At 32.4% G+C, this 25,837-nt stretch overlaps 1 protein-coding gene across 1 annotated transcript in view; it reads right to left on the bottom strand.

Annotated features, from left to right (window-relative positions):
* Positions 1–25,837, bottom strand: part of Megf8 (multiple EGF like domains 8) — a 117,029-nt gene that overhangs the window by 14,565 nt on the left and 76,627 nt on the right. The window contains 9 exon segments of the mRNA XM_076465084.1: positions 7,470–7,618; positions 8,031–8,186; positions 12,353–12,539; positions 16,111–16,288; positions 16,509–16,776; positions 18,384–18,598; positions 21,866–22,067; positions 22,949–23,087; positions 25,050–25,356. Of these exon segments, the coding sequence (XP_076321199.1) occupies positions 7,470–7,618; positions 8,031–8,186; positions 12,353–12,539; positions 16,111–16,288; positions 16,509–16,776; positions 18,384–18,598; positions 21,866–22,067; positions 22,949–23,087; positions 25,050–25,356 (1,801 nt within the window).

Genomic DNA, 25,837 nt, shown 5'->3' on the forward strand with positions numbered 1-25,837 from the left:
ATTAAAAAAAATCCCAAGTGTTATAATAAAATCTCAGGGAGGGTTGCTGAGAAGAAATTATCTGATCCATTGAGTGGAATTGTGCTTCACTCAAGAGACTTGGCCCCTAAGGTCCACTACACCAGTAGCTAGGAACTGGTAAATGGTAAGGACACCTATACACCCTCAGACAAAAAGGGAGAAAAATGCTTTGGTGAGTCCAGAAGCCCAGTGCAGACACAGTGCAATGGGTGACACCAATATCCTACGTTGAGAGGCAGAGCCAATCAACCAACACCACATAGTGTCAGAGATGGGCATAACCCTGTTTGCTTTACCCATGAAGTCCATAAGTGTATAGTCTACAACAAACATATTTATGAAGCAAAAGACCATGATGTGTGATTATGATTGGTTCTACAGAACACTCCATCTCATCAGTGTGAGAAAATGCTGTGACATGTTATACTGTTTTAAGTATATGTGATACTGATGCATAAATGACAACTGGACAAAGTCAAACAACCAACACCTAGCAGCATCTAGAATTGTACATAAGACCTGTGATAGAAAGCACCTCAACATTACTGTAACCTAGCACGATCACAGGATGCATAGTGTAGACTTGATACTAAGTATTCCTTGACATGTGCTATTCACCTCAGAGTGGGACTCTAAACATATGTAGCAAAAGGTCCCTGTAAAAGAGTGAAAAACAGAGTAGCCAATATACACCTGCTCTAATAATGCCCTCTTAGAGAAGGTGGAAAGGACATGGTAAGGTGACAGATCTGATGGAAAAAAATGAAGATAACAAACACAAAGAGAAAAGTAATCATACACCATGCAAAGTGGTTGGGAAATCCAATTCATAAGTAGAGTGGAGAATGAAAATCATGAGAAAAGGTAGAATTCCAACAAAGAAATTACTGACTCAAGAACTACCAAATACCATAGTTTGTATTAGAAATCCAAGAACTCTGGATAGGTCAAGGAATCAGACAGGAACAGATGGACCTAAAGGTGGAGAGAGAAAGGAAACAGAGAGAGGAGTAAAAACAGAATTAATCTCCAGAGCAGCTGAAGTCAAGTGCATAAAGGAAAGGACAGGAACTAAGGAACAAACATAGTGAAACCTGACCACTAAATACATTGGAAAAATGGTGACCACAAGCCAACAATACAAGAAACTGTGAAAACAAAAAATAAAATAAAATAACAATTTTACCAAAAAAAGGTTAAATTGGAGGATAATAAAAAGAATGTAGGACAACATGGAGATTCCAAATCCTGGAAAGAGTGTATGTCTTGTTATAACAAAGCCACATTACACCAAAAACCATTATAGAAATGGAAACTATGTAAGAACTGGACAAGAAGGAGAGCCAGTTGAACTCAACATGGAGAATTCTAAACTACTGTGAGGGCATGAGGAAAAAGATAAATAGGCTTATGTGCAGAGGTATAACAACAAATTTGAGCCCACAGAGAGCATCCACTGCATGCCATGAAATGAGGAAAGAACACCAAAAACAGGTATGTTGCATACTGATATGAGATACAAAAATGTTTAAATCAGGTATACCCAAAATCTCAAACTTCATTCAAAAAACTAAAGGAACCAGAATCCTGTTGAGACAGGATAACTAATCTGCAACCAGATTCATGGTCTCCCAAAGACAACACACCCACAAGTTGATATAATGACAGTAGGCCCAAAATACATGACAACCAAAATTCAAAAATAAAGAATACTTAACCAGATGACCCCAAGCTTGGTGATGTAGACCTCTACTGTAAAACTGTTGAGTGAAATATTGCCATTTTGTCCCATAGAGCCAGTGGAAGCAAAATACTGTTCATCGAACAGCAAGAAATGTCAAGAGTGACATGGAGAGTGAAGTCAAAAACAATTCTCCACCTAACAATCTCCCAACTATCAAGAAATGCTCCTTAAATGGAAAAAGAAGCATCTGGAAAAAGTAACAATCTGAATAAGGAGAAGGAGAATACTGTCAGCAACAGTTTCATATTCAACCAACAGTTAGTACAGACTGGTAATGAGAAGAAAGGGTAAAGGGAGCATCTAAGGGATCCCTTGTTGCCTTGAACAAGGCAACACTTAATGATGTAAAAAGTTACAGAGGATGGTGCACATTGGTGCAACCAACAGGAACTAGGACTGGGAGAGGAGCCTATGTCCCTGAAAGAGAAGGAACTGCAGATGCAATAAGGAAAGGGAGATGAAAAGCCATATAAAGGATGTATCAAAGCTATAAAACAAAGTAGGAGGAGGTTTGTTCCAATAAAGAATTTAGAGGAAAAATATACCAAGGAAATCAGAAAATGATCAGGTGTGATGAATAAAATCCCCACTGTGATGAGCCAACCCATACAGGCAGACTCCCAAAGAAGAAATTGAGTATAGTGAGCAGATGCAGCCAGTGAGGAAGCTTTAAGTTATCTAGCTATCCATGAGAAAGTGTATACTAAGTTCAGAAAAGGAAGCAGATGAGAAAACGTTAGATGACGAAAAACACCCTAAATTGAAAAGACCATCCTATAAAGAACAAAATGAAAAAAAAGCCTGAATACTAGGGAAACAGGGAAATGAAGACAAGTATTTGACATACACCTATGTTATCCACAAAACAGGAGCGAAAACTCCTAATGAAAATATTCTCCTCACAGAAAAGACCATGGAGAAGTAAGACCCAAGCAACCTCTAGCTTCAGCTGAGAAGTGTGTGCTTGTGTGTTTTTCTTATAGCAAAGCCACATTGGGCTATCTGCTCAGCCCACCGAGGGGAATCGAACCCCTGATTTTAGCATTGTAAATCCAGAGACATACCGCTGTACTAGCGGGGGGCAGCTGAGAAGAAACAGGATCTCACTGAGAGTGAAATAAAGTGTATGGTGATATAACAAGGAGAAAAAATGGAAACAGTTTTGGAGACTTGATGAAACACTGTTGTTCACTAAATATTCAGAAAGACTACCAACAGCTCTTGATAAAAACAAAGGTGCCATGTATGATGCCTGTAGAGAAAATGGAAATAAAAGATCTCTAATCAAAATGGGATCCAGACCTAGAAGAACCCAACTTCACTTCAATGTATAAAGTGAGGCTGAAGAGAAAAATCAATCTATTGTAGCAAAAATGAGACAACTATAAACAACAGAATAAAAAATAATGAAACTCTAGAACCACCCCAACTAAAAGGCAATGGAAGAAAATAATGGATAATGTATTAAATGAACGTGAAAGTTCTGAGGAAGGAAAATGTAACTGAAGCATCAAAATCCAGACCCTGCACTGGAAGAAGTAAAATCCAAAAAATGTTAGGCAAATTATGTGTAGGTGAAATGTGAAAAAGTAGCATGTTAAGTCATCGTACACAATGGACAAAGCATACCAATCCACAAATGCAAGTGTACCCCAAAACAACAAGCATGAACACCATTATCTGGGTAAAAAGGAAAAAACAAATAAGACCCAGATTAATTCCCAATAAGAACAAGGACACAGGAAATTATGGCTACAAAGAGCTAAGGAAGCTCAGGTAAGATGATCCAAAATAACATGTTACAGAAAGGTATAATCAGAATAGTAAAAACAAACTACTCTGAGTCACATCCACTCATTCAAACAATCCTTACAGGTTATACATAATGCTGATAAAATGGTACAATTACCAAGAGAACATAGCCACCATACAAAAATTACTAAGCAAAATACTAATAAATTATTCATTATTTACAGCTCCAATTAAAGTACAATTGAATTTCTCCCAACTTTTATTTAATAACAATGGAAAAAGCCACATACATCTTTTACCCAAATGTTGTACTTTGGCCAAAATAAAAAAATTCCACAAGCATGTAACCAAAGCCAAATAATATTACTCAACATATTATTTCAACTTGTTAATAGGACAACTCAAGTTATAACTCACTGTCTTATGAACTCATTTCATGACACCCCACCACACAACCAAGCCAAGATTCACTATCATACTGTTATCAAGAAAACTCAAATTATTGTGCACATTTACAATAATGTATGTCTGGTGGTTTTCTCACACAAATGTATTTGATATTTTAAACATTTTCTCACTTTACTGCTGCAATTCCTCTGAACAAAGAAATAATAATAAAATTAGAAACCTTATTAGTCTAAAAAAGTTAATACAGTGGTACCTCGTTTCTCAAACGATTACCTTCTCGAATAAATTCGGTTTTCGAACATATTGTTTGAGAAAAAAATGTCTCGGATGTCGAACTTAAACTCGGGTTCCTGAACCCCCAAATAACCCGACTGATAACCCGAATGACCCTTTGACCATTTTCAGCCCACACCAAGCTTGCCTAAAACATTTTACCCGCACCTGTCGCTCAGTCCACACCCCCGCTAAAATCTGCTGTGAATGTTTTCGTTTTTCTTTGTTTTTTTTTTAAATATTGTGATTAAATAAGCCACCATGGGATCAAAGAAGGATAATGAAAGCAGCAAACTAAAAAGAAAAGTTGTTAGAGCCGAAATAGAGGTGAAAAAAGATCTCGTAGCAAAGTATGAGAGTGGTGTTCGCATGTCTGACCTTGCTACACAGTTTGGTATGGGGAAGTCTACAGTCTGCACCATACTGAAAAATAAAGAGGTCATCAAAGGAGCTGATGTTGCAAAAGGAGTGACAGTGCTTACAAAACAAAGATCACAAACAATGGAAGAGGTAGAAAAACTGTTGTTGATTTGGGTAAACGAAAAACAGTTAGCTGGTGATAGCTTTCTGAGATCATCATTTGTGAGAAAGCAAAGCATTTGCATGCTGACATCCTGAAAAACACCCCTGGAACGAGTGCTGATACAAGTGATGCCTTTAAGGCTAGTAGGGGGTGGTTTGAAAAATTTAGGAAGAGAAGTGGCATACATAGTGTGGTGAGACATGTGGAGAGTGCCAGTTCTAACAAAGATGCTGCTGATAAATTTGTTAGGGAATTTAAGGACTATGTAGAAGCTGAGGGTTTTATTCCCCAACAAGTGTTCAACTGTAATGGGACAGGCCTCTTTTGGAATAAAATGCCAATGAGGACCTACATCACCAAGGAGGAGAAGTCACTGCTAGGACACAAGCCAATGAAAAACAGGCTAACTCTATTGTTATGTAGTAATGCAAGTGGGAACTTAAAACTTAAGCCTTTGCTTGTGTACCATTCTGAGAACCCGAGGGTTTTTGAGAAAAATATTGTCCTGAAAAGTAAACTAAATGTCATGTGGAGGGCTAATAGTAAAGCATGAGTAACCAGGCAATTTTTTATGGAGTGGGTCCATGAAGTGTTTGCCCCAAGTGTAAAGAATTACCTCATGGAAAAACAGTTGCCACTCAAGGCCCTTCTTGTGATGGACAATGCACCTGCTCACCCACCAGGCTTGGAGGAGGATGATGGAGGAGAAGTTTCATTACGGTGAAGCTCTTGTCCCCTAACACCTCTCCTCTCATTCAGCCCATGGACCAGCAGGTCACATCAAACTTTAAGAAACACTACACCAAAGCACTGTTTCAAAGGTGCTTTGAAGTGACCTCTGACACAGAGTTAACCCTCAGAGAGTTCTGGAAAAATCACTTAAATAGCCTCCACTGCTTGAGGATCATAGACAAAGCCTGGAGGGAAGTGTCTTTGAGGACCATGAACTCAGCCTGGAAGAAATTGTGGCTAAACTAAGTAGCAGATTGAGACTTTGAAGGCCTTGAGGCTGAGCCTGTTGTCGAGGGTATTGTCTCACTAGGCAAGTGTATGGGCTTGAATGTGAGTGGTGATGATGTGAAGGAGTTGATGGAAGACCACAACACTGAGCTCATCACAGAAGAACTCCAAGACCTTCAGAAGGAGCAGCAACAGAAGACAACTGAGGAAGTGTCTTCAGATGAGGTGGAAGGAAGGGAGGATGTTCCTAGTTCACTAATCAAGGAAATATGTGAAAAATGGGGAGAGTTCCAAAGTTTTGTGGAAACATTTCACCCTGACAAAGCTGTAGCAAACCACAGGATAAACCTTTTCAATGACAATGCCATGTCTTACTTCAGAAACATTTTAAAATGTAGGCAGAAACAAACCTCATTAGACAAGTTTTTAGTGAGAAATAGGTCCAGTGAGTCTCAAGCAGGTTGTAGCAGTGCAAAGAGACAGAAAAGAGAAAGAAACCCAGAAGGAGAGTTGCCTGATGTTTTTATGGAAGATGACTCCCCTTCCTAACAATAATAACCCTCCTACTCTCCACGTTCCTCACCACCTTTCACTTATGCCATCAGCTCTCCTCAGCACAGGTAAAGTGCAATTAAATTTTCATTTATTGTTTTTTTATTGTGTTTATCGTATTTGTGGTTGACTTTATGCATGTAAGTATTATTATACAGGTATAAATAAGCAATATTTTTACTTAAAATGCTTCATAATGCATAATTTTTAGAGGTATGTAAATGATTAATTTAATTTACAGTATTTCTTATGGGAAAAATTGATTCAGTTTTCGAACAGCCTTCTGGAACAGATTAAGTTCGAGAACCGAGGTACCACAGTACTTCAACATGATTTTCTGCCTTTACATTTTCTATACAACAACTCACACTAATTTTTATATTGATATTTAAAACAATAATTAAATAACTAATCCGAATAACTTTATTTGTTGTTAAGCTTACTGTCAAGTAAAAATCAGGAATCATTTTAAGAATTTTATTCACTTTAGTATAAAACATTTGGACTTATATTCCTCTTTCTCTTTTTATTAACAAATTTTAGACAGCAACTGATGAAGAATTTAAGCTATAAATATTGATAATTATTTGTAAAGTGTTTATACTGAAGACTGAATCAGGAAATTTCCAAAACATTCACTTTCTTTATGACTCCAACAATTGTTTTTTATTTTATATTTCTGCTAAATGAACCTTTGAAATTATTTTGTAATAAGAATATCATTCTAATTACAGTTGCATGTTACCTGTTCATTTGCAAATGGAGAAATGTACTTCCAAACCTGTTATTCACCAAGCCAGAATATTTCTTATTTTATGTGCCATATTCTCTATAGCTCTTTCTTTTCTTCTAATCTCATTTAAATATAATAGTAGAACTTCTAATCAATAAGAATGCAGGATATAGGAGTGATGAATATAAACTTTGAAGAATGTTTTCAAGACATCCTGGTAATATGACTATTTTTTTGGGATTTCCAATACTGAAAAATTTATTTATAAAATTACAGGACCTGTTCAAACCCTGCAAACAATTGGTTTATGTGTAATACAAGTAAAAAATAATTCAAACTTAACTTTTGTATTTCATAATTTTTAGAGCTATTCTTTTCAGTTTGTGATAGTATGAACAAATAATTGAAGCCATATCAGCTATTCATTAATTTACATAACACATACAATTGTACAAGTTCAAGAATCATCAAGAAAACAAACACAATAAAAGCTTGGTACATACGGTCGACAGCCATCCTTTATAGAATCCCCAAGTATAAAATATCCTTGAATACACTTCTGACAGTGTTCACCTTTAGTATTATTTTGACAATTAAAGCAAACAGCACCTCCAATGGAACCTTCTAGAACCAAGTCCTTAATGTCAATGATCTGTATGAGGTAAAAAAGTATCATGATGAGAATTTGTACCAGAAAAACATTTTAAGTTAACCATATTGCAGGAGAGAAACACCATCATCATTTCAAGTTGTCCATAATTTTGTGAACTTTTATCTTTTTGAAAACTATGAAGGAAATTAACAATTGGCTTGATAATTTTAAGTAAGAAGACACATACATATGGTAACAAAGATATCTATTATTAATTGTTATGTTGATAAAGAAAATTTAAAACTGCTAGATTTAAACTTCAATTTAAAAATAGTTGATAATATCACTAAAAAATTTTGAAAAATAAAGCTTCTGGTTCAATAATAACTAATAAACTTATTTTCATTCTAAATTTGATATTTCTTCTCATTGCAATTACTAAAACACAGATATTCATAGCAAACCAACTCACATCCATTGGCTGCATTGTGGGAAAGGTGTTATTCAACAGTGCAGAGTCAAAGCAAATGTCAGTGTGCCCATTACAATATTCTATACAAGGAGTGCATTTAATTTTCTTGACAGGATCACCTACAAAAAATGGCTTACACTTCTCACACTGAGAACCCTGAAATAAAGAAAAAAAAAGTTTCAAATACAAGCACAATTGTTCATCATTTTATCACTTATATGCATGTACTCTAGAAAACAAAGTAATGTAATGATTGGAGGCAGAGATACTTAGAATATTTACAGCAATATTTTCTTCTATCATAACAACTAGGGATAATATGGGAGATAAACATTAGGAAAGTCATAAAAAGAGAGGGTTGCTGGAAATTAACATTTTTTGATGCTGAAAATGTATTTCCAATAGGTACTTACCTCTATCAGCACAAAGTTATCTCAATTTTTTGTATACCCCCTAAGTACTGCTAAAGAAATATTAATGTTCAGCACACCCATCTACATACCCTAAATATTTTGCACCACTTTTGTATATATATATATAGTATATGACTACCCTCCACCAATAGTATTGCACTACCTATTCTGGCAAAGTTAGATCCTTCTAATGTTGCCACTAAACTTCCACTTTCAAGAACTGGCAGGATCTAAAGAGAATAACACCAACAGAGAGAATGAAGGGAGGTATATACCTATCAGAGAAACATTTTCAGTGTATGAATACATTAACTTCTGATACACACTAAGCTAAAATCCCACACTGAGAAGGTGAGGAGGCCAGTTAGAGAACCTAACAGTGAAACCAAGTGAAAAGTAGTTACTGCCTAGAAACAACTGGTGTGCTCATAAACAAAACCAAACTACACATGGGGCACTGCATTACTTCTGGAACAGGTAAATCTACCCTCTCCCCACCTCCATAAGAAGGAAATGATCCTGATACAGACAGAAAATTAGGGTGTGCACAGGCTTAATCCATTCTAAGTGCAATTCACAGTAAAAATGGCATGAGCTTGAGTCATCCTCCATCACACAAACCAGGCCAGAACATAGCCAACTCACGTAGGCAAAGAGTTGCCCTGTGAAACGAAAACTCAAAGCAAACTCAATATCCATGTGAGAAAAATGGCAAGTCAAAGAAAAGTTAATCAAAATCTAACAATGGAGAAAATCAACAAGCCTTGGCTAGATATCTACCCAACCTAAACTTGACAGACAAGGTTCCACAACTGTCCTCAGCTTAGGAGGTTGAGGATAACCCAGATAAAAACAAAATTACAGTAACATAAATATTGACACTATGGCATGTGGACCATATAATATATTCACATCAACCCCAATCATAAGTAAGCAGAGTGTCATACATCAAGCAACTTGTCATTTAGTTGGAACTGGACAACTCTCAAAACCACCACAGGAGCAAATAGTATGACAAACTGAGCTGGCATTACAAGGACATGTCATTGTCTCAACTCAACTGTAAGATTGAGATAATACCCGTTACTGATATTATGAGCAGAAACCATAAATGCAGAGAAAAAACATCCTCTACCCAAAATTATGAGGAGAAGGATGTGGAGCATTTGCTCAATCATAAGAACAGTGTACATACAAGCTGTTGCCAGTATTATGAGGCACATGAAGTCCCTCAGCTCAACAATAGGAGCAGAGAACGAAACCTCTTGCAACCAAATTAACAAGAATGGAAGCCTCTACTGCACTTAACTGTAGGAATAGGTGGTGTCATCCTAAACCATGCATCACAAGGAGGATCTCACACAGCCTAGTCTTAATAGGTATTATTTTTCACTCTTCAAAAGTCTTGAAAACATCACTTTCCTTGAACAACAAAGATTTTTGGAAAACTCCTGCATTAAAAAACACATTGGACTGTATTTTATAAAAACAAAAATTACACCGATAGAGGCACTGACATCAGTGTAATTGGATATCATTGTCCTCAGTCTCTGTCTGATATTCCTGTTGTTTACATGCTATTTTATTGTGTGTTATTTTATTGCATGTTTTACCCATGGAAAAGCATCTTACATACAATGTCGAATTTTAAAAGTTATTTTGTGCACCAAACAGAATAAGAATTTTGCAGCTGATAAAAAGTGCACGGTGAGGCAAATGTACATCGATGGTGTGGTACGAAAATCAAATTGTGTCCTGGCATGAAAAGTACAAAGTCATTTTCTGGTCCAAGAAAAGGAAAATATCCTGAAATTGATGCTGCCATTTTAACATATTTCAGGGAGTTATGAAATAAAGAACTGCCTGTAACAAGAGAAGTCTTAATGTTAAAAGCAAAAGAATGTGCAGTAAATAGGGGTATTTCTTTCAATGTAGATGTAATTGGTGTGAGAAATTTATGAAAAGAGAAGGTTTATTACTATGGCAAAAGACAACAATTAGTCACAAACTGCCATCATATTTTGAAACTTATTGAATATCAACATTATGTTACTGGTCTTCACTAAAAGAATCAATAATGAAACAGCAGTTTTTTCTTTGACATGCTGCTCAACTACTCTGTAAATGCCAAAAGAAAAAACAGGTGACAATCAAAAACAACTGGTTATGAAAAGTTAAGAGTTAGTGCCATACTTTGTGTAAGTGCAAATGGAAATAAATTACTGCTGTATGTCATAATAAACAGAAAAACACTGCCAAAAGAAAAGTTTTGCAAAGATGTAATAGTTCATGCACAAAAAAAATGCACAGATAACATCAGAATTAATGGAAGTGGTTGGGACGTGTATGGAAATGTCAATCTGGTGCATTATTAAAGCAGTGGAGCATGCTTGTAATGGATGTATTTCACAGCCATCTCTCTGGTAAAACCAAGATTAAGTTAAGCAACAGAAGCAGTGATCTGGTGATAATTCCTGGAGAAATGACAGGTTAGTTACAACATCTTGATGTGTACATCAACAAATCATTAAGCATCATGGTGCTTGGCTGAATGCTCTGACCACGAGTGCCAAAATAAAAAGGGTATCAGCATCAACAACAGTAGAGTGGATTTCAAAACCTTGGAAGGAAGTGCCATACAATATTATCAGAACACTGTTTTTAAAATGTTGTTTATCCAATGTGGAAGATGGAATGTAATATAACACTATTTGGGACAATAGTGAATCAAGCAAACTTCAAGAAGAAAAAAAAAGTTAATCAAGGTGCTTCAACTTCAGAATATAAAGTGGGTCAGAAGAATCATGGGAGTAGCATTCTGATAAATAAAGAAAGCAGGAAGAAGCATTATTGTAATGAAAATTTTTAATTTCTTGTATGTTTTATATATGTTTTATTATATTTCATTTTAAATACATTACTAAATTGCTGATTCATTAATAAACTCTTTTAAAATATATTTACTCCTTTCCAATTGTCATCCAAATTTTTTTTCCTGAAAATCCCTTTTTAAAAGTGGCGTGTCTTAAATTAGAGGACATCTTAAATTCAAAGTAATACGGTACATTGTTACATCACATACTGCATGCATCTTGTAATAATATGTAATAAATGATAAACATAAGTGTCAAAATGTATGAACTGCAACTTCTAAAAGTAGTATTTATAACCAACATCAACCTAAAAATTTCATGAAGAGTAGTCAGATGTTCAAAAATATATAAATAATGCACAATATTATTCTTTTTCATCTATTTTAACAGTTTTCTTGATGTAACAGCAATAATTAGTTAATTATCATTTAATGTAACAATGAAACAAATCCCCTATATTTTCATTAGCTCATGGGCCATGACTACAAAGTCATTCTGAGTTACTGCATAATTTGGTAATAAACAAATGCAAATTTTTTTGAAAAAGGTATTAAAATATCAATAAAGTATAATTATAAAAAATAGTCACATGTGATAAAAACACATGTTTAAATGATGCTATGCTAATCAAGAAAGTGAGGATTGAGCAGGAACATTAGAGGGAGCTAGGTGCATCAGTGTAGGTGACACAATACTACTGGTAGAGGGCAGAATATATGGACTGGTGGGATAAGCAGTAAGTGGTTTTTAGCAATGCTTAAGGAAAAGAAGGAAGATTGAGATAACTCTGTGCAATGGAGATATGGACACATTGAAAGTCTGCATAGACTCACAATACCAATGAACACAATAAAAAATATTAATGATGAACTTGATTAATTTATTAAATTACTTCATCTGATAACTTTGGTCTGAATGTTAATAAGTTTTTTCTTTGTAAACTAATCATTCAACCATTAAGCTGACACTTTACTTTTAATTTTTTTTTTCTTCACTTTTAACATATTTTTGCAAATTAAAATACAAGTGTCCCTACCTGAGTATTATTGTGGCATTCCAAACATTCATCCAGCCTATCCACCCCAGCACAGTTACTGTGATCATTGCACTGACACTTGGTAGAACAATTCTGTCCCACATATCCAAAGTGGCACTTACAAACATTTGGTTCCACACATATACCATAAACACATCCCTGGTTACAAACTGCCATACACTGTCCCCTAAAAATATGTATATATACTGTTCATAATGTAGTTTATACTTAATGGCTGACACCCCAATAAAATATATTAATTTTGCCAAATGCTAGTTGAAATTAACGTTTAATCTTGGGTATTCCGTAGGATCGTCTGACAGACTGGGGGAATATTGTATATAATACTAAGTAAAGCTGACCACAAATTTACACACACAAATTAATTAAAAACCATCAGAACCATAAGTTATTAGGAAAATCAATCATTTCAATTTTCCAACAATACCCCAAGCTCTATTTTTTCTTTCAGATTCTGACTGTCATTTACTTTCTTTCTTATATTTCTTCAGTACTGGGCTACTGTTTCAAATGTATGTCCAAGAGGGCTGGGAGATTAGAGTAATTTGCTAATCAACTGTCAATCATGTTAATCAGTTATACTTAGATGACACTTGATTAGTTGGAAAAACCAAGAAAACCAGTTTCAGTTAGTTGATTATTTCTGAGAGTCACAACACTATCTGACAAGATGGAAAACCTTAAATTATCCAAAAACTTCAATAATCAGAAATGCTAGTTTCAATTTATAGTTGATTATTTTCATAACATCAACTCATTTAATCATAATGTCAATTAATAAATTTATATGGGGTTAATCAATATAATTTATGCTCATGGGGATTCAATTATTTTGATTAATAACAACAATCACCCAGTTCTAGCCTCCAATGCTATTTTGAAACAACGTAAATATGATAGAATGTGATGTTACATTATTTTTGTATGGCTGTTCTGATAACTTAAACCTCTGATAACACTTCATAATTTTACTTATAATGAAAAAATAATGCACTCAAAATACATATGCCATGCTTCACTTAAATTATCAAACATCAACTTAAGCTTTTTCAAAAGTTCACAAACATTCTTTAGCCATATACCTTACGAACAATACTCTTTATAACACACGGCATAATAAAAAAATCAGAAAGACTTCTATAAAAAGTTGCATAATCTATGGAAAGCGGAAACTTCCAAAGTATTTTACAGATATAATTAACCCTCTATTTACGGGCATCCTTCACTATGCAAGTCATGAGAATTTCAGTAACTAACATTCAAAATTTAATTAAACAACTTTTTGTTTACATTGTACAATTAGTATAGCAAAAACTTGTAGCTAATGATCCATATTTTAATAGTATAAAAGTTTTAAGTTCTTAATTTTATGAGGCAAAATTTTAACAATCCTAAATTATCCTATTAGTGTGAGAAATATGACATTTATTTTTTCTCTTGGCATCCCTTTTCTCCAATTCATTCACCACCCATCTAACAGATATAAAAGTTAACATAAATTACTATCAAATAATTTTCATTCAGATAAAGCTTAATATAACCTTCAATTTTATTTAATTATTACACAGAAAATCAGACCTGTTTCGCTACACCCACCTGTCACATACTCTTTTTAAGAATTTGTTGACAGTTCTCTTTTACATTCACAACTAAATTACTTATAACCAATAGAAAGCCAAACGTTTCATCTATACAGCTCTTGTTGTATGGTTAGAAAGCCAGGAGAACTGTGATAGTTACAGGACAATTGCTGCTTTTTGTATGTTATTGTTCAATGTTCTTTGATGCATAACTTAATTAAATAAATATTATTTAGTGCACTAACTGTCAACAGCAAAAAATAAATAAAAATAAAAGAAGACCCAGGTGAATACTTTATTTCTTGTTTCTCATGGGTATTCTTTATATATTATTATAAAAGTAACTAAAATGAACAGGAGCCTCTTCAGGTTAATTAAGGTTAGATTAGGTAAAATAATAATATAATAAAACATTTTCATGAGGTAAGCATTGTAGCTCATGGGTAATGTAATTCAACAGCATTACATAAGTCTCATATATCCCAAGTGATTTAGAACTTATAATGGTGCAAATAGCAGTTATACACAGTTTAAAAGGCAGTAAAACAATAAAATTTAAAGATACATAATTGTACATTGTTACAAGTTAAATGCTATTTAGGATAAACATGTGTAGTTTCATGTTACAATTTGAAGTCATTCTAGAAAGAAAAATGGGTGATATAAATTTATTTTGATATTTTTGGATGATTATGAGGCCAGTCAAATTGACTAACCTTGTATGGAGTTAAGGCAGAGAAAATATAAAGTTTTACTGAAAACAAATGTTTTAAATTCATTTAAAAGGTTTTTAGGAATAATGCAAATGAAATTTGAGATTTTTGAGATGAAGAAGAAAAGAATTTTTTTTATCTTGACATAAAAATCATATTGCACTCAGCCTATTAAAAAAAAGAAAATATATTCACAAAAAGTATTTAAAAATATTTCATAAAAAACTGTGAAGATACACATACTGTACTAAAAGATTAGTATAAATATTTTACAAGAACAAGTGTGTATATGGACTCAGTATTTTATATCAAGCCTATTGTAAAAATATCCAGGAACAGCAGTACCACAGAAATAATAATAATAAAAATAATAACAAACATTACATTATATTTTCATTCCTCCTTCAGCATTATTTCTACTGGATTAACAATACAAAAATCAGTGTAGTAAAATAATTGTACATTGGGGGTTTAATTTTCTTATGTTACTAGTAATAGTTTTGGAATTATCTGGGGTATCCATCTACTTTCAAACAATTTTGTGTGAATACTATTTCACCATGGAAAGATAAATGTGAATAGAACAAACAAATGTACTATTTCTATGGTACTTTTGTTCCATGTTAACTCTTAAGACTTCAAGCTGGGTACAAGTGTTCTTCAGTACTACCTGTGACAAAAGCATTCTTACTTTGTTTAACAAAAGCATGAGTAATAATTATAGATTTTATGCAAGAAGTTTTAGCTGGTGAGTATACAGAACAAAGTTACTTAGCTAGAAAACTGAGCTAGTGCACAAGTATTTTAGTTAAAATGGCTTAGATATTATGACTCTTTGAGTTAATCAGTTAACTATAGGAAACTTTACATGATATCTAAAAAACTGTTACACTTCAGTCCAAATACTTTGTTTCAGGTGTTTTTAATACCATATGTATTTTTCACAAACAGTAATAAGGAAGTCTAGTTTGTCAGTATACATCATATTAGAGAAGCAGAGCTGGTATGAAAGCTTAAATCATGCTTTCTATAAGTCCTGTAATACAGAGTTTAAAAGGCAAAAAATAAATCCAGTTTTAAGATCCAGCCACTACTACTTGGACAAATTCTAGAACATGGCACATTGTAAATCACAGCTATAGTTATGAAGAAGATTTTACCTTTCCAGGTAAAAATAATAATTCTATTTAAATACAATAGGTTATGAATGAACATAATTTAACTTTCAAATACATGAAAATTATACGTCAAATATTTTTAGCCACATTTATATAAACGTACATTAACGTTGAGAAATTTCATATGCAAATCATTACTTCAACACAGCTAAAAATAAAACAAATCCCTTGTTTCTGTTCAAAACCAACTTTTAATTCATTCTTGCAAAAACTGATTTCTTACTGAACACTAATTACTTATCCATATACTATCACAAAACTTTTACCCTTCTTCTGTGTAGCCATCCCGACACTGGCAAGTAAAGCCCTCTTCCAGATCAACACATTTTTCAAGTCGTTCATCACAGGTATGATGTCCATTGAGACACTCGTTTTCTGGTGGTGGTTTCAAGTACGCCCACTTTGGAGGGTTAAGAGACATTGAAAACCAGCGATTTACTTGTTCTGAAATTGTAGTATCCATATATTTAAATAATTATAATTGGTTCCCTTTTCTTTGAATAATAAACAATACAGATATGAATATCAAAATCAACAGTTTAATAAAATAGCAACTTATAAATGTATCTGTACAATTATGAATCAATAGAAGTTTACACTATCTGTAAAAGCTGCACCTAAAATTTATACAAGGACAAGCTTATTTTTACCCAAAGGAAATTACCTGAAATTTCAGCATCGTGCAATCGAATTTCATCTTGACGGCACATGCCTCCACCTGTTGGGCCTTGTAAGTCACCATCCATGCACAGACCCTGGCCATCAACAAGCGTTCCTGTGAAAGAGCACCAACCACAGCGAGGGTATCTGAGACACTGAGAAGCTTGTGTGTGATTCCAACATGGATCACTACACTGAAAATTAGGGGCCTCCAATACAGCTCCACACAATCCTCCCTCACATTGCAATCGTTGGAAACTGGGAGAAAAGCACTACAATAGAAAAATAAAGTAAATCATCTCAAAGTGGAAACTGGGTTGTTCACTGATTTCCAGTCAAAAGAACAGATAAAGTATTAATAGGCCTCTCAGAAGACAGTAGTGGGTATTTTTGCAGGGAAAAAAAAAAAACCAACAAACTACCTACTCCAGTTTCTCTTAATTTGAATTTCCCAAACTCTTTTAGTACTGGGACTGTGAAAAGTAATTTGAAGTGATAAAGTGACTGTCAGTGCATCATGAGCTTAAAGGCCAAGTACAAAAAGCATGGAGGTCTCCAAATGAGATGCAGAAGTATTCAGGTACTGTTTAGAACCACTTTAATAAATATTGTGCAGCAAGCTGAGTACAATATCATGCCTGTAATTGTTTCTATCTGCTCATCCTACTGCTGACTATCGTAATGCTTTAATCTTCTCTACCAAACTGAAGGTGAAATCTTTGATATCTCAATTGAAAGTTAAACATAAAGAGGTGAAAGCAGAGGTATAAAAGTTTGGCAATTGCTGAATTAATAATAATGAGAATTGGATATATACTGAAGTTACTTATAGCAGGTAGACTGTAGTACTAACTGATATGAAGAACTGAGGATACTGTATTTCACTTAAACATTTATGAATTAACACACACAAAAGAAACTTGTCTTGAAAATGTTTCAAAAAGATACATCCAAAACCACTCTCCTTTAGTTGACATTTTAATATTCAACAAATTGTAGTGTAAAAATACCCCATGACTTCTGAAAAATATGTTAAAATAGAACACTTATGATTTAAGATGATGTTATTATCAAAGTTTATAAATGTTTTAAGCAATGATACACATATCATTTAAATGCATGGCAGTAACTATTTAATATCAAGCATAACCAAAACTGGTAGAAACACCTATAAAATAATAAACTTTCTGTTCTACCTGTTTGAAAATATTACAGAGCAGGATACTAACAAGTAGCTTCACAAGAAAGTATTTTATTCAAGACAAAACACAAAGTCTAAACTGCTACTTATACATTACTTGGGTTCGAAACACAAATTAAATTAAAAGAAACAATGAATAAACAATTGTCAAGTGTTGTGTTTTGATAAGTGCAATAATTCACCAATATATAGACCCAATCTTGGTTTAAATATGCCATTCACCTCAGAAAATAATGTCCAAAAAACTACAAATATTAATATATTTTAGACGTATTCATGTAACAATTTCATTTAGTCAGCTTTTACAATTTAAAAAATGAAAGTGTGAACAGTGTTCAATTGTATATAAAATGCTATCCTTTATCAATATCAAAGTAAAGATGAAAGTGAGAACTGTATTGAAGTACATGTAGAAAATATTGTACATAAAATTTTAACGTTCAGTAACATCCAAGTATGTTGATTCAAGCTTATGAGAAGAATATTCTTTATCAGCAAGACAAAATAAACAGAACATACCTTTATAAAAATGCATCTCAGGATGGCTGGTATGGGTATAAACACTTTTACCAAAACAAAGCAGAAAACTACATTTCAAGTCTTTTCAGGTCATCTTCAGGTTAACAAAGAACATACCTTTCTCAAAATAGGTCATCTTCAGATTAACAGAGAACATACCTTTCTCAAAGCAGTAGACCAACGGCACTCGTGCCATCCTCCCTCGCTGCCTGATTTGTTTAAACATGTTGTACAATTACGATGGTGATTACAACGTGGTGGGCAAGACCTGGGAGGAATAGACTCCATTTTGTACGAGGTAACATCGTGAAGTTTCTTCTTCACGCACGTCCAGTTAAAAATTGGATTTTCATTTACTTTGTGAAATTTCTCATCTGTAAGAAACACAAGTCAAATGTAATGAAACAAGAAACCAAGAGACTAAAACAAGAAGATAAACTGATTCCTAAAATTACAGTCTAATGATGAAAAACTATTCCTGTGACATACCATGAATATCAAATTGAGCACATGGAAACAACAAAATGACAGAAATAATAAACACAATTACAATTAAATATTTCAACTTGCATTTGATTATTCTTGACTTATGAAAGTTTGTGACAGAAAAAAACAAAATGATTATGACACTTAAAATGTATCAATGACATAAGAGTGGAATCTTTGGAGTAATTTCACCAAAACAGACCCATAGGAAAATTCTGTAAATTAAATGGCAGTAACTTTTTTTTCAATCAAATGTTCAACTGACTAGAATGTACATATCTAAATCATTTTTTTCATTGCCTTCAAATGTGTATAGTATAAAATATTAAAGTCCAAAAGTAAAACATAACACATCCTTTGTATATCAAATATAGATACATACAAATCTTTCATTTTTGAGAATCCATATCATCTGAATATTTACGTAATATTTGAACACAAACATTTATATATTAAGAAATGAAGATAAGTATTAACATTAGTAGTTTTTATGGAATTTACTACAGGTCTCAAAGTATTCAGTAATATTGGATATATTTTATATTTTCAAGTTGTGTTATGAAAATATCTGTGATTCAATGAAAAATTAACAGAATTTACAGATGAATGAATTATTATCTGAGTGTCCCGTAAAACATTTATATCACAACACATCTATATGACCAAGCAGTTTCAAGATCAAAAGTGTGTCAAATTACAAACCAATTTAAGAAACAAAATAACTTAGAGACACAGAAAACAAATTCCTGCACATACATAAAGTAATAAGCACACAATATTTATTACAATTCCAAAATTCCTTCTAAAGTTTTAGCAAATAATAACACATACACAAGTAAAATACATAACTCCAGTAAATAACTTCATATAAACAGCATATAATGACTATATGCAATACTGGAGCAGTATCTGGCACCAGCATTATCAAGGAAAAGAATAAATTTTATATCCAGGCTTCCTATCATCCTGTGTTACTAATGTATAAGTATTCAACAGCAAACAACAAAAAATATATCTTATAAATGAAAACAAGTTGCAATATATTTAAAATATTAATGTTCAAAGTTGTAGAAACTAAAAAAAAATACATAAATGCTTAAATGTCAGTTTAGGATTTAATCATTACACAACAAACACTGCAACATTAACAATACAGGAAAGATCTAAAACATACAGCTGATTACAAATTTACAAAGAATTAATCAGAGAATATCAGTTACAATTATCAGAGTCTTATGAATAGACTGAGATTGATTTTAATAAGTACTTTTTAGACAAAAACTGATTTTCAAAACAAAGTATTAAACTCAAACTGATCTTCATACATAGGTTCCAAACAAAGCTACACAATAAGCTATCTGTACTCTGTCCAACACAGATATCAAAACCTGGTTTCTAGTTTTATATGTCCACAGCCATACCACTGTGCCACTGTGGTTATTTAGGAACTTCCAGAGGTTATATAAATGAAATATAAAAACTGTATATGAAAAGTGTTTCTAATCTTAGCACAAAAATCACCCTACACCCAGATCAGTTAATGTCTGACTCCATAAGAAGAGAGACAAATCTTTAGTGAAAATATCTTAGTGAAAAGAAACCCTATAATGTTTACAGGTCAACTTTGTTTATGCCACAGATATTAAAAAAACAAAAATATGATTACTATTATTATTTTCCTGGAAAATCGAACATTAATTTAATTAACAAAATTAAATGGAAAAATATATAATCACACTAAGAAATTGGTCTTTCAGTAATCTTTATAACTCCAAAGGTATACCTAGACAGAATTAACTTCTTTACTTGCATTATAGAACATGTAACATGAATAACATATACATGAAAACACTTCTAAGTCAGTCCAAATTCATCTGTTATATTCACAGTACTGTATCATTTTGCCTCATTATATCTACACAGGTTTCTTGGCATTTGACCCCAATATTTCAACTCCCCTTCAACTTATATTGCTTAGATATTTTTGTATGTTACAAAGTACTTTATAAAAATGTTTTTCAGTTAAAAAATACTTCAAACACCCCAAACTGTGATTTAACATTATGTTATATTAAAGGAACTTCCAGCATTTCTTAAGTTATTTTAGTAATACAGTAAATTGTCAAAACCTTAAAAAAATCATGACCTAGGGTGTTCAAACATGCCAATGAGTTTTCATAATAATTCTATACACATATGAAAAAAAGTCTTTTTGTACACAACAGTACCCTCTCTGGACAAAATTTAAATGTCACTTTTTGCTTCTGTTGGTCTCATTGACCTTAACCTGGTGCCAAAATTTTCTGTGCATTCAATGAGATGCTATTTGAATATTAATTCTGATAGATACTTTTGGTCACTCATCTTGCCTGTTATCCTTCTCTTCTGTTTGATTGCAATGTTAAAACTGAAAGGTAAACAATTAAATGCACAATATATGGAATTTATAACTATGACATTTTAACCAATATACATATTTTCCTGTGGAAAAACTGAAAGTAATATTACAACTCTTAATTTTAACTAGCACAAGGTTGTGTTTTAGAATTTCTACAAAAAAGATATCCATATAGACCAGAGGGAGGGCAACTAGTTAACAGCACCCATCTCCAGTTCTTGGAATACTTTTTCCTGACCATAAAGTGGGATTTCACCATCATTCTTATTGCACACTCTCAGCCCTAAAACACAGAGCAGAATTTTACAACAAAGGAATACAAATCCTTGTCTAAAGTAGAGAAGGTATTCTATGTGTGTGTTTGAGATATAAAATATTGTTTGTTTGTTTTTTAATTTTGAGCAAATATACACAAGGGCTATCTGCACTAGCCGCCCCTAATTTAGCAGTGTAAGACTAGATGGAAGGCAGCTAGTCATCATCACCCACTGTCAACTCTTGGGCTACTCTTTTACCAACAAATAGTGGGATTGACCGTCACATTATTATGCCTCCACGGCTGAAAGGGCGAGCATGTTTGGTGTGATGGGGATTCGAACCTGTGACCCTCAGATTAACAAGCATCATCAGAAGAGCTGTAAGTAATAATACACTCACTATGTTATAAATTGAAATGGTTCTCAGAATCTAGTCAGATAATTAATAGCTAATAATATTTCCTCTTAAACCAGTTAAAAACCACCAAAATCATACAAACCAGAACGTTGGACATGGCGAGTCCACATACAATTATTCTGGTTACGACATTTGTCACAATCAGATGCTAAGCATTGACGAAAAGGACATGCAGTAGGATCAGTTACTACTTGCTGTGAAAGGTTACAAGGATTTTCTTGTTCACAAGAAGCAGATGCCGGAATGCAGCGGCCTGTAGGACAATTTGAACACCAGTGACAGGCCTGGAAAGATTGCCATTGGAATGCATTATCCATAAACAGCAAAGAAAAATAAAAAATAAGAATACTACAAAACAATTATGAAAGGAAATTCAAAGAATCACATGTAGAACAACTTAAGTATGAATATAAAAGACAATAAAACACATTTACAAAAAATACTTAAAGAACAGCTGGCAAACACAAGTTAAAAATACCAATAAGATTTTCAAAAACTTAATTTGCATATAACAAGACACTAAATATGTAATAAAACATAGCTTAAAAAAACAGTTTCATGTAGGCCTTATTCCTCAAAATTCTCTAAAATAAACTAGAGTGAGTCATAAATAATATATTCTTTATTTTGTTTTTGTTGTTGTTGTTCAAGTAAGCTGTTATTTTGAAAAATTTGAAAATAAAGTAAAGGCTTCAACCTTCACAATTGTTTTTAATATCCCTATATGCGACTTTTGTAATGAAATCGAGAAATCAATCGGAAAGCATTAAAAATGTCAGGTTTTAAATTATTTTTATTTACTGTATCACACTACTGTAATTTTGTAGTCTTAGATAATTGATTATTTTTAACAATGTGGTATTTTGCTATGCAAGACTAAAATTAATCATAAATGTTTAATCAATATTTTAACATGACATTTTCAGTGACAACTGGCAAACCTGTAACATAATACACACTTGTGAGACTGTCACAGGTATCTAGAAGTTTCTCCTCCAATTCTTAGTGTATTAACACCCAGTCAAGTTTGGAAGTATGTCTGTGTTTCTTTAATTTCCACTCAGAAAAGCATGTAAATTCATGATTTATTTACATAAACTTCAAATAGTGCATATACTAACTGCCCAATTGTTATTCTCCATAAGTGAATCTATATACAAATTACCTGTTTAATTCCATAATGTGCAGGCCAGAAAGCCACACAGTCTGTACAATTGGTATACTGGGAGCAGTTTCGTTGTTCCAGCCAATCATTACTGCATACAAATCCCCGATTGTGCTCAGAGTTTTTTAGTTTCGAGCAACTGGAATTGATAAAAATTCAAAAATGAACAATGATATTGCCTCAGTATTACAGAATATCTTTCATTAAAACAAATCAATAACAATACTAAGATTTTGCACAGTACCTTCAACCAAACAGTGTTCTTTATTTAAGGTTTCAACAGACATTTAAAGTGTTTTTTTAATCAACAAATCAACTTAAAATTAAAACTAAGATACTATAAAAGAAATAAAGTATAATGTAATCTGAAATATACTGAATATGTAAATATTTAGACATAGAAAAGACAGTAAATTTTTAGATGACTATACATTAATTACTAGTGGTAAAACACATCGCTCACAGAGAAACATTTACTAAAGAATAGAATAAAACAAAGTTTAAATGAACCCAAACACAACTGAATTGGTCTACAGTGAAGTTTAATGTTAACTTGCCATACTATGTTACTCACTCAAGTGGAATAATGAACAAGAAAAGGATTAAACAATAAACATACAAAATCATTAATTGTAGGTTGGTTCTCACTTTGTTTTAAAGGATTCAATCTTAATTAAGTATACTTTTTGTAAACTTTGTTTAGTTTTTATACAGAAGTTTAAAGTTTAAAATTTGTTAAATCAAAAAATTAACTCAAAATTAATAAGTTAGATACTGTAACAAGAATAAAGAATGATTGTGCCTGAGCTACACTGAATAGTTATATAAAGAAAGGGAAGGGGTGAGGGGGCATGTCATTATGCTTGTACTTATATTTAAACTTTTATTTAACTATTGTTTTATAAATTTACATCAATCAATTTTGCATCAGATTGAAGATTAAAGTTCAAATTACAGTATTACACATTAGTTAATTTTTTAATTTGAAAGTAAATATTAAAAAAAAAGGCTATATATCGAATTTTGTATGTCACATTGTACATCAAGTTTTGGATTTGGTCCGATTATATTTTATGATGCCACAATACAACATCTATAGTTTCTTACAAATTAAAAACTCAAATTTCAGATATTGGTATGCTAGAATATAAAGTAAGAACCTCCTAACTTTCCTATCTAGTGAGATTTCTCAACATTTAGTGAATCCATCATATTATCTCCACCCACCACTTCATCATTTGATAATAATTATCTACAACTACTTTTATATACCAACAACTTTATACCTGATCAAAAGCTCTACATATAAGAAAAAGCTCTTATATCACTCAAAAGTTTGAAAACAATTTTCGTAGCAGAAATTAAATTATTTTTAGACCCAAATACAATTTAGTTAAAAAGCCTGGTAAATTACAGAGGGTTTTTTTTGGGATATCAGTATAGTAATTTATAATTTTTGGTATTTCAAAATTCATATAAAGTCTACAAAAATTATTATTTTTCCATTTCCACATGCAAATTTGTACAAGGCTTATGATGAGGGTTAGCATGTATGATTCATGAGTGCAAAAGGGCATAAGTAGTAGAGATCACTGTCTACCAAATATTTTTTATTTTTATTCTATGCTTTGAGAAAAAAAAATAACTATTTGTTTGAAAATAATAATAATACATATGCCTATAAAACAATGTATGGTAAACAAAATGTTTCTAAATTTTACAATTTCATTTCACTTTCTATTGGTATAAATAATATAATATTAAATGTCATTCTTGACAATTTATGAATGATTGAATGTGACTGGTAAGCATGACAAAACTGATTTTATGATTTATGGTTGTGCAACCAAATATAATAAATATTATTATAAATAACCATATAACCAAATTTGCTTATAGGGTTATATAACCAAATATATAAAAATTATACTTTTACCCACAGCAGCAGTTTACATAAAGTGCAATTTAATGTAAAACATGAAGTTTCATGTCAAATAGTTAACTATTCAGAAACTAGTTTTAAGATTAACATCTTAAACCTAAAACTTTTTTTCTATTTGTGATCTTGATCAAAACTTATAAGTTTATATAAGCTATTTACCTGGAAAGTATGGACCCTTCTTCTGCAAAACAGAAAGTTTCATTGGTACCATTTTCATATGTTAAACAATATGAGCAACCAGTGTGCTTACGGCAAGCTAATGCACTGGAAGTAAAGAGGTGACAAAGGTCAAGGGGAAGACTTAGTTGATACAAATGCCCCTGAGTTTGTCCATTATATCCACCAAACACATAAAAACCACTTTCTAACCACACAGAAGCAAGACCAGATAAAGGACCAGGTCTCTCTCCTTCTATTTTAACATCTATGAAGATTCTTTCTCCTCGTTTAATATCTGGGAGATCACCTTTAAAAAAACGAATTGAAATAAATTATCAACTGCCTTGTTCTTTGTTTATAATTTCATCATATTAACAGAGATATTCAACTAACTGTATCTGAGGTTTATACTCCTCTGATTCTATTCAAATTTTAATTTTTCATTATCAAATATAATATCGGCTGCAAATTGTTTTGTCTTTAAGTATCATTAAAATTTTATAACTGATTTATTGCATCCCAGTTTCGTATAGACAAAATCATGTATTGAAGGACTTGCAAAATTTTAAAGGTTTAAGGTCTATGAAAATTTCCTATAAAAATTTCTGTAAATAAATAATCAAAATATTTTTAAGATATCATTTCTATAGTTACTACTGCATGAAATAACTAGATTTTGACTAGAAAAGAAGTGAATAATTGCTACAATAAGTAGTCAGATATGTTTTGATTGCTATATTTATGATCTGGAAGAGGCAAACAAATCTTAAAACAAACTTTCTGAAGGG

The sequence above is a fragment of the Tachypleus tridentatus genome, chromosome 10 (assembly GCF_004210375.1).
Source record: "Tachypleus tridentatus isolate NWPU-2018 chromosome 10, ASM421037v1, whole genome shotgun sequence".
Classification (NCBI taxonomy): Eukaryota; Metazoa; Arthropoda; class Merostomata; order Xiphosura; family Limulidae; genus Tachypleus; species Tachypleus tridentatus.